At 39.1% G+C, this 10,272-nt stretch overlaps 1 protein-coding gene across 1 annotated transcript; it reads left to right on the forward strand.

The window, feature by feature from the left end:
• Positions 1-5,157: 5,157 nt before the first annotated feature.
• LOC125233700 (alpha-(1,3)-fucosyltransferase 7-like) lies at positions 5,158-9,253 on the forward strand. The gene is made up of 5 exons (XM_048139798.1): positions 5,158-5,341; positions 6,658-6,818; positions 7,584-7,829; positions 8,346-8,621; positions 8,696-9,253. The coding sequence occupies exons 1-5, from the start codon at positions 5,201-5,203 to the stop codon at positions 9,144-9,146; spliced, it is 1,275 nt and encodes a 424-aa protein (XP_047995755.1). The 5' UTR covers positions 5,158-5,200; the 3' UTR covers positions 9,147-9,253.
• The last annotated feature ends 1,019 nt before the right edge of the window (positions 9,254-10,272 follow it).

Here is a 10,272-nt window from a genome sequence, read left to right on the forward strand (position 1 = left end):
GGTATTTTTATAAGAACAGCATGCACTTACGTCCAGAACAGTGACATTTGGTGCAGTGGAACTGCTGATGAAGAGTGAGCCGCCCCTGGTTAGAGTTCCGTTCTGATAATCATTCTCATCTGTAAGTACTTCAGAATCATCCAGATTTCAAAATTGGTTCAGAAATGACGGAGATATCGAATAACAAAAATATACAGACGAATTGATAACATAATCCAACATTTGAAAGTATTTATCACCAGAAACCCAAAGGAAGGCGGTTTTTTTTTCTTAAAAATTATTTCTGTTATTTTACCGGAATATATGTAATCTTCACATTTAATAAGCCGTGATTCTCGTACCTGGTGCGCTGTGAAGCTTCATCCGCACATTCTCCATAAATGTCGATCTTCATATGCTTCTTCAGATTCAACAAGAATCGCATCCGATCAGCCACGCAGTTGGAAATCAAAATAGTAGCCAAAACGTTCATTTGTTTGTCCTTCCAGAAGGGGACCAGTTCGTTCAACATCTTAATTGTGGAATTCTGATCACCGTCTCCCAATCTTAAATTTGGAGTCTTCGGATATAACAGAGGTAAAGTGCGTCCGTAAGGAATCGGTACATCAGAATCTGTCCTAAAAAGATTCTTGTTACTTAGGTATGTACGTTATGTTATAAATTTTATTCAGCTTAACTATAATATCATTGGATGGTATGGATTGGTACAACCTAATGTACTTTCAGTCATCCTATCAGATCTTTATAGTACGGTATATGCCCCAGTCCTGAGTTAAGCTCATCTAAATGTGACTTGCAGTTGCCGCCACTACGTCGATATTTTGCCTGATCAGGTGTTTCTCCTAACATTATACCACGTCAGTGGCAAACAGGCATACGGTCCACCTGATGGAAAGCGGTCACCGTAACCTACGGGCGCTTGCAACTCAAGGTGTCACATGCGCGTTGCAGACTCATTAGAAACTTGTACACTTGTGGTTTTTGAAGAACCCCATACTGTAGTTCATCGGGAATGCCTCGGCAGGAGCTCATTCTACAGCCTAAGCGTCCGAGGGAGGAAATTCCTCTGAAACCGCACGGTGCGCGACCATTTAGGTTGCAAGGTGTGTGTGTGAGCGCCCTGTCGATGGCGAGCGGTGCGATGATGAAAAGTGGACGTTGGCATCATGCCAAACAGTTCCTCAGAAGACAACCCGATATAAACACAGACATAAGGAGACGAAGTCTCTCCTTAGACTTAAGGGCTCAATACCGCCTGTGAGTTTGGGATCGTCGGCAATTCGTACAGCGCGTCTCTGGACCGAGTCAAAGGGTCAAAGCTGGTATCCATGTGCTCCTGCTCAAAGGTGACAACAGTACTCCATGTGGGGTCTGACTTGGGACTTGTACAAGAGCAGTCTTTGTCCCGGAGATAATTAGCTAGCTCTATTGAGCGCACCGAGTTTTTAGGATGCCTACGCAGCTTTCCCCTCCAAATGACAACGGAATTGGCCGCCGCTCGAAATGCCGACTCTAAGGATCCCAGCAATACTTCCATAATACTTATATTTGGTAAGGATAAATTCCACGTCTTGCACCTTGCTGCGACAACAGTTCTAGGCATTTTTACTCGATTTTGGAGCATGGCGCGCTTCCTGCCAGCAGAGCCCTCTGTGCTGTGTCCTCAGTATGTGTGTGTGTGCTGTGTGTGCCTTGTATGCGCCCATGTCTCGGCACCCTCAGAACCTATTGAGTTTCCATCCATTTTTGAATGTTAACATATCTCAAGATGGCGTTGGCATACAAAATGGGCGATTGTGTGAATTTAGAAAATACACCTCTAATTTAAAAAAAAACCGGGCAAGTCCGAGTTGGACTCGCCCACCGAGGGTTCCGTACAAACTTTCAAACTCCCCAGTTAAAATAATCTCATGTTTTCACATAACTCTAACGACTTGACTAGAAGACAAAAGTATAGGTACTAATGAGCATTATTGTGTATAGCGCCATCTCTTAGAATTCGCTAACTAATTTGCGCGACCATAGTATGTTGGTTTTTCAGGGATTATTCTTTATAATGTTAACCGATTTAAACAATTTTTACTTTATTGGAAAGAAGATGATTTACGTAACATCTCGTATTAATTTGAAGTACTATATACATCCGCAAAGGTGGGTAAATTAAAAGTAAAAATGTAAAAAGTTTTTTGTGAATTAAAAAAAAAGTTTTCAAGATACAAACACGATTATATATTTTTCCTGTAATATTTAGCATAAATAAATGTTTCTTAAAATTTTCATAATTTTTCGTTGGTAAACTTCGGAGATAAGGGGGGGGGAACAGTATTTTTTTTTACATTTTCCTTCAAAATTCTTTTTTTTTCCACAACAAAAAAATTATAAAAATAGTTTATTTACGTTCAATTTAAGCTCTTTCTAACGATACCCCACTTGACCTAGTAACTTGAAATTTACAGTTTGCCCCCCTTTCATTTTGGCCATTTTCTACAATTAAAATTAATAAATTTAAAAAAATTATATCTTCTATTTGTAGAGGTTCACAATGTTCACAACTATTCCAAATTTCAAGTTGATAGCATTAGTAGTTCTCGAGATATTTAGGAATGTGACAGACGGACAGACAGACGGACAGAGTCGCACCATAAGGGTTCCTGTTGTACCTTTTTGGTACGGAACCCTAAAAATCGTTGAAAATATACCTGTATGTCATAGACCAATTAAAAATGTTAGACATCGCCTCGTAGCTGGGCGGCACTGTTACATCACGAAATGTGTATGTTGGAGACTCGTCTATCCAAAATATCCATAACTGACGTGGATTTCGCCTCTCAACTTGGGGTATTATTCCCACCTGTAGATGTATCAATACGGCATCTGCAGATGACATGTTAGTGCCTTCTGAAAATCGGCAGTTGGATACACTGCACCCGTATATAGGGTTGTTGCTGCAAAAAATAGGACATTACTACAGAGGCCGGGACGAAAGGGGTTGCCGGCCAAAGACATAGGTATATAAGGCCGCGTGAAGCGAGGCCGGATAGGTCTGAGGCGGGCAACCCGTTATTTCCCGCCGAAGTACGTACCTGTGTATACCTTTTCTCAAACATGCTATGAAACAATAAAAGTCTACCGAAAATAAAAACTACAGGATTTTATGAAAAATTTCAGTAAGGCAAAAGTACCAGTCCAGTGCTCGACGCTGACGCTGAACTTAGTATTCTACGTGGGCACTTGTCATGTATATTTTGCGAGTTGCGACTCTTGCGAGGCAATTCATGTTATGGGGGCATTTTAAGAAAAATCCTTAAAATATCATCATAAATCTGAAATTGTGTCGCTTAACTTCAAACTTGGGTAAATCCATTCTGCTTTAAGGTTGAATATATGTATAAAAATATAATATGATCTGAAACCTTATAGCAAAATTTACCCAATTACCCATTTACCCAATTTTGAACGTGTTAACTTGTTTTTATTATTATAGAAATCTTACCCGTATTCAGTAAATAAAGCAAGGTGTCGAATCTTTAGCCAAGGCCAATGCATCCATATGAGGACATCATAGATACGATGTAGACTTTGGTTCAACACAGTATTATTAGTTTGAATGTCATGTTTAAATAAATAAGTTCCCAAATTAGATGTCACCCAATCCTGTGGATGAAACGAAAAAAAAACAGTTAAAGACAGATTTAGATGCCAGACGGCGTAGCCAAAATGGCAATCATCGACGCCAGGCGCCGACAGAAATGCAGTCTAGCTCTACGCAAGAGCGATAGAGACATACATAGATAGAGCGTTTGAGCTACGCTACTTAAAAGCTGTCATGGACAAAAAAAAATCGTCAGCCGGAAGCATAGCATTTCAGGTAAATTACAATTACCTTCCGTTCTTCATAAAAATTCTTTATGATAATCTCGTGTTCCTTCATAGTCTCTAGACTATAGTTTATAAATGGTACAGGTACAGATTCAGTACGCGGCCCTTGCGTCCAACTGCGTGCATGTAATACGTACATTACAACAATAGTTGCAATGAACATTAAGCATGGGTTAAGTAAAAAAATATAAATTCTAAAAAACATTGTAGTTGTTATATCAAAAGCATTTTGGAATTATCAAGGAAAATCCAATAAATGTATATAAAATGATAAAATAAACAGCGAGTAAATAAAATAAATGTAAATACATAAAAATGTCAATAATGTCATGTTGCGGGTGTCAATTCAAAGTTTTCTTCTAGATCAATTCCTTAGGCAAAGGCTAGACTTAAGGCTCATTTAGGGCCCGTTTACACGGTGCGCGATTGCGCGAGCTCGCATGCGATTGTATACGGCTCTCTGTATTTTTTTGTCCGTTGGGGTATTTTATTGGTACGGCGAAGTATCTTGTATCTTTAGATAACAGTGCATAATGTTTAAAATTGCATGCGAGCAAAACGCACTATGTAAATGAGCCATAATGGAGCTATAGAGTAAATTCAGTTATTTGTTTGCGCGCGAATCACGGCGCGACGCCGCGAACGCTAGTGTGGAATTTTCTGCGTATCGAATCCACACTCGCGTTCGCTCCGTCGCGCCGTGATTCGCGCGCATAGTCTGGAGCGAGCCTCATAATCTGAAAAAAAAGTTGTATAAAATCTGTCAGATCAATCTGAAAATTCATAATCTTAAAAAATAAGAATGTGTGTGGACAGTTGCGAAATTGTATGGAAACTAAGATGGAAATCCGTGCACTCGATCAGATTTTTATAACATTATAATTTTTCAGATTTCAATTTTAAGACTGTCTGTTGCCGGGCTAAGTAAGTAACTTCGCGCCTTCCTAGGCGAAACCAATAAATATAGATCTATTTAAAATCTATTTTCTGCGCGCCTTTCGCCCGTATCAGCCCCAAATCAGCCCGCATCAAGCTTGGTGCAAGCACCGCGCTTTAGGCCCTTAGTCTGCATGGAATTGGTCTGGAACCTGGAAGGCGCTTAAGAAAATGACAGCCACAGCTTGACATTACTGAAATTGACACATTATTTACGAAGTGTAAATAATAATTTACTGACTCGTATAATTATTTTATGAACATTTAGGTATTGAATTCTCAATTAAAATTTCTAAATGCTTTTGATGTAACAATAATGTTTCATAATTTAAATTTTAAGGTTCATAATTCTTCACGGAAGCAATCCTTATTGTTGATTGCAATTATGATTGTAATATATATATTACATGCACGTAGGTGGACGATTCAACCTCATACAATTGTACCTGTAGCTGATATAAACTATAGTTTGGCGGCTATGGAGGAACATGAGAGTATCGTCAAAAACTTTTATGAAGATCGAAAGGTAACTTGTTTTTTTTTTTTTATACAACGTCGGTGGCAAACAAGTATACGGTCCGCCTGATGTAAAGCGGTCACCGTAACCTATGGACGCCTGCAACTCAAACAGTGTCACATGCGCGTTGCCACCCCATTAGAAACTTGTACACTCCCTTTTGCTGTGTTAAGCACAATGTGTGTTGTGTTAAGTACACAGCAAAAAGGAGTGTACAAGTTCCAAGTAGGGTTCGGGTTGCCGACGACTCAAAGGACAATAGACGGAACAAGTTAGTTCCGTAAGTCCTCCCGTCATCAGCACACCGCACCCTCGTTGAGCTCTGGCAGCCTTACTCACCGGCAGGAACATAACACTATGAGTAGGGTCTAGTGCTATTTGGCTGCGGTCTTCTGTAAGGCTTGTACGAGTAATTTACCTAGTACTATGTACCTGCAGTGTAGAAGGATAAAAACGTTAGCTTAAATGCATTACATTCACTGCCTTCACGTTCTCGTTGATCTCAGAATTATTAAGGTTTTGAGGGATTTCATGACAAACAAAATTAATTTAAAAGTGGAAAATGTCTGCCTTGGGTGCGACTTGAACTCACGGCCTCTGGATAGTTCAAGTCTCACCCAAGGCAGAAATTTTCCTCTTTTAAATTTATTCTCAGCCTAGTGGCATCGATTGCAGACGTTTCTGCTAATCAGAAGTTAAAATAAACAAAATGGTTAGAAATCTTTCGCAACTGCCACGGTTACCTCTGTACGGTTCTCGGAATCATTTTAAGACGATACAGGAGGGGTCAATTCTCCATACAAACGCTCTCAACTATTATATATCCTCCCTGGTTTTTGAAGATAGAGGTCGTAGGTTGATTACGTTTTGAAGGAGGAAATAGTCTAGAGCGGAACCTCCATTTTAAACATTTTTTCGCAATATCTTTTAACTGAGTTGTTCTTGATGGACATTTTTTTTCGATAAATCTAGTTAATAACACTATATTAAATTAGAATTCCCTAATTAAAAGGAGGGCTCCATCCCATTTCAGTATTTTCGCTCCTGTATCGTCTTAAAGGTCACATGACAAATTTTATCAGATTAGGTACCTTCCAGTATCACTGCGACAATGAAGATATAGCATAGTGATAGAATACTTAGTAATTTATTTAAAAGCAAGATAGTAATTAGAAATTTAGAAGTACAAATAACAGAATAAGTAACCACACCGCCACCTAAGACACTATTCTACCTAGGTACTTTTTATTTGCAAACGAACTTACCTTGCGATCTTCGTGACAGAAAGTACCGTGCTACTTAACCCATTTTCGTTTGCTCCACAGGATTGGGTGACCACTAATTTGGGAACTTATTTATTTAAACTTGGCTTTCGACTTAATAATACTATTTGGAAACAAAATTTAAACCGTGTCTATAATATACTTATATGGAAGCATTGGGACTGGCTGGAGCATAGACACATTAATGGATTTAGTGAACACAAGTAAGATATCTATAAGATTTATAATATTTAGTTTGATAATCAAAGTGATATTACAAAAACGTTTTAGAAGGCCACGTCCTTGCCTTTGGTTAGTCTGTGGTCAAGAGTGAGCCCATTTATAATTTTAAAAAAAGAAGCAAACCTTATCGTAAACAAGTCCAGGGGCCCATTTCTCGAAGCTACAACTGCTACAAGTTACAATTTACATGCGGTAGTCAATGTCCGCTTGTAACTTGTAACTTTCAGTTTTGAGAAATGGACCCCAGATGATAGCATTGTAGTCATTGTAGTCGGTGATCAAAATCAGCAAGCCTATTTGCTAAATTTGCTTTGGTGTTTGCAGTAATATATTTAGAATGGCGAATCCCTGTTTAGACTGTCTGGATTGACCTTTAAACTGAAAATAACCCCGGGAAAGCGTGTACGATTGAAATTATCGACAGTGGTCGGATTTCACCATCATCCAGATCATCATTCATGGTGCGACTTAGGTACAAAAGGAACCCTTATGTCCGTCTGTCACATGTCTAATTTTAACTCCCGACGCAAAAACGATGGGGTGTTATAAGTTTGACGTGTCTGTCTGTTTGTCAGTCTGTTTGTGTGTGTGTGTGTCTGTCAGTGGCATCGTAGCTCTCGAACGGACGAACCGAATTAGTTTTTTTTTGTTTGAAAGCTGAGTTAGTCGGGAGTGTTCTTAGCCATGTTTCATAAAAATCGGTTCACTGGTGTCGGGGGTTTTCAAATTTTTTATTTTTATTTCAGCAATAACACTTTATACGGATGTAGTGTATCCAACTGCCGATTTTCATCAGACGATAAAATCACATCTGCAGATGTCGTAATGATACAGTTGCAGAAAGGAGAATTACCCGAAGTCGAAAGGCGGGATCCAAGTCAGCTATGGATATTTTGGATAGACGAATCACCAGTAAACACTTTTGCTTTGGTAAAAGCACCGCCAAATTACGAACATTTGTCTAATATTTTTAATTGGTCTATGACATACAGGTAATTTTTTACCATTGATTATTGAGATTTTTCTTGAAATTTTCAGGACGGTGTTTAGTTTTTATGTATACAGAATAGGACGATTTAATACGATGGTTAATGTACACCGTACTGGGACGATGATGATGATGTAACTGTGAAAATTACATAAGGACGTTCAATGTTGTTGTCCAATTGTCCATACCATTCAATGATTTTATATTACCGGTGTGGCCTAGTGCGTAGTGACCCTGCCTGCTAAGCCGCGGTCCCGGGTTCGAATCCCGGTAAGGGCATATATTTGTGTGATGAGCGCAGATATTTGTTCCTCAGTCATGGATGTTTTCTATGTATATATTATAATATCGGCTATATCGTTGTCTGAGTACCCACAACACAAGCCTGCTTGAGCTTACCGTGGGACGCAGTCAATCTGTGTAATAATGTCCTATAATATTTAATATATTTTTTATTTTATTTGTTCAAGCTGAGTTTTTAAACACATGCATACCTATATAACAGTAATATTTTTTTTAGGACAGATTCTGACGTACCAATTCCTTATGGACGAACGCTGCCCCTGTCACATCCGAAGACTCCCTTTTTAAAATTGGAAAACCGTAATAACAATTTTACAATTAAGATATTAGAGGAACTGGTCCCCTTCTGGAAGGACAAGCAAAGGAATGTTTTGGCCACTATTATGATTTCCCACTGCGTTCCGCGGAGCATACGTTTCTTGTTGAATCTTAAGAAACATTTGAATATCGACATTTATGGACGTTGTGCTGACGAAGCTTCACTGCTCAACAGGTACGAGAATTACAGCTTATTGAACGTCCATCCTTTGAGACACTTTCTGTTTGATGTACATATATATTTTTCAGATGCCCAGGACATTTTCACGATGATTGCAAATATATTTCAAGATACTTGTTCTACTTGGTAATAGAAAACTCAAGCTGTCGTCAATATATTACAGAAAAGAGTTTCTACCACGCCTACGGTAAAGGCGCAATACCGATCTTCGTCGGTCCGTTTATAGAAGATTGCAATAAACTATTGCCGCCAAATTCCTTTCTACATATCGATAATTTTAAGACACTCGAAGATTTAGCAGCGGAAATAACTGCTATCAGTAGAAACTTTACTAAATTGCTTCTTTATCATACTTGGAGGAATCATTTTAAAATCGTTAATGAGCACGGATTTTTCAAGACTATGTCTAAGCATCTGTGCAGAATATGTGAAGCCTTAAACTATAATCAGAGGTTACAAAAAGTTTACAGCCTAGACGATATCCGCAGGTTCTTGGATCCTGGTATACAGTGCAATTGAAAAACATGAGTTTTATTTTACCTATTGTTCTCATAGTCACCACAATAGTAGGTATTGAGTTAGATACTTTCTGTAACTTTTCTTTACAAACTTATTACTCATATTACGCGAATTTTCTGCGTATCGAAACCACACTTGCGTTCGCGTCATCGCGCCGCGATATGCGCGCGAGTGTTGAGGGCGCTTTACTTGAAAACGTCAAGCCCGCTCAAGATATGCACGCGAATCACGGCGCAACGCAGCGAATGCGAGTGTGGAGCGGGCTTTGCTTTACTTTTTCTCGCTGCGATACGCGGACGTTTGTGGAGATCGCTAATTCGCTATAGTCTTGGTATCTTAGATATACATAAATAATATAGGTATACAATGGACAGAAAGTTTTAAGCAGGATCGAAACAACTAGAGTCTGCTCGGAAAGTCTTCTTCGAACCGACTCTATTAATGTTTGGTTCAGCCAAGTATCGTTCCATTCTCTCACACGTATTGATCTGAAAGGTTATACTACGGTGTGGGCTTTTCAATTTCTACTTTGTGCTAGGCTGTAGGTATAACAGTTTAAATCAAGGTTTAAATTAAATTTTTGTAATTTATAATACATAGATGCATATTATTGCAGTACGCCGGAAGGAAGACAGCGTTGTCAGAGTACAAGTCGAGACTAACGAAGTAGTTTAGCTAATCTGTTGCGAAAACAACAACGTTGTTAATTCGTTAAAACTTCGAGCTCTAGTCAAAGACCTGCGTTTTATGGACTAGTTACGTTAGCCTCCTGTATGAAAAATCGTTGCTGCTTGGCGCAAACGCGGCGCGGATTAGTTACGGCAGCGGAGGGTTGCACTAGGGCTGCCTCGAGCAGCCCGACTGGCAAGGGTCGCCATGAACTGTACGGCGTTGGAGGTTTGAGGAGAGCGTAATGATAGTCACGAATACTCACTATAGAATGCCTTTATTGAGGGAAAAGGGTTTTCCTTATATTCTAACATAGTCCTTTGTTCTAGTGCAGTGGCGTGCGTCATCATTGGCCATGAGATATAAAATACAAAATAGAATTAAATAAATATCATGTCACAGTCTTGAGATGAATCATATCATATGTGCTATGACGCACTACACTACAGTTTCCTAT

Source organism: Leguminivora glycinivorella, chromosome 14 (genome assembly GCF_023078275.1).
Source record: "Leguminivora glycinivorella isolate SPB_JAAS2020 chromosome 14, LegGlyc_1.1, whole genome shotgun sequence".
Classification (NCBI taxonomy): domain Eukaryota; kingdom Metazoa; phylum Arthropoda; class Insecta; order Lepidoptera; family Tortricidae; genus Leguminivora; species Leguminivora glycinivorella.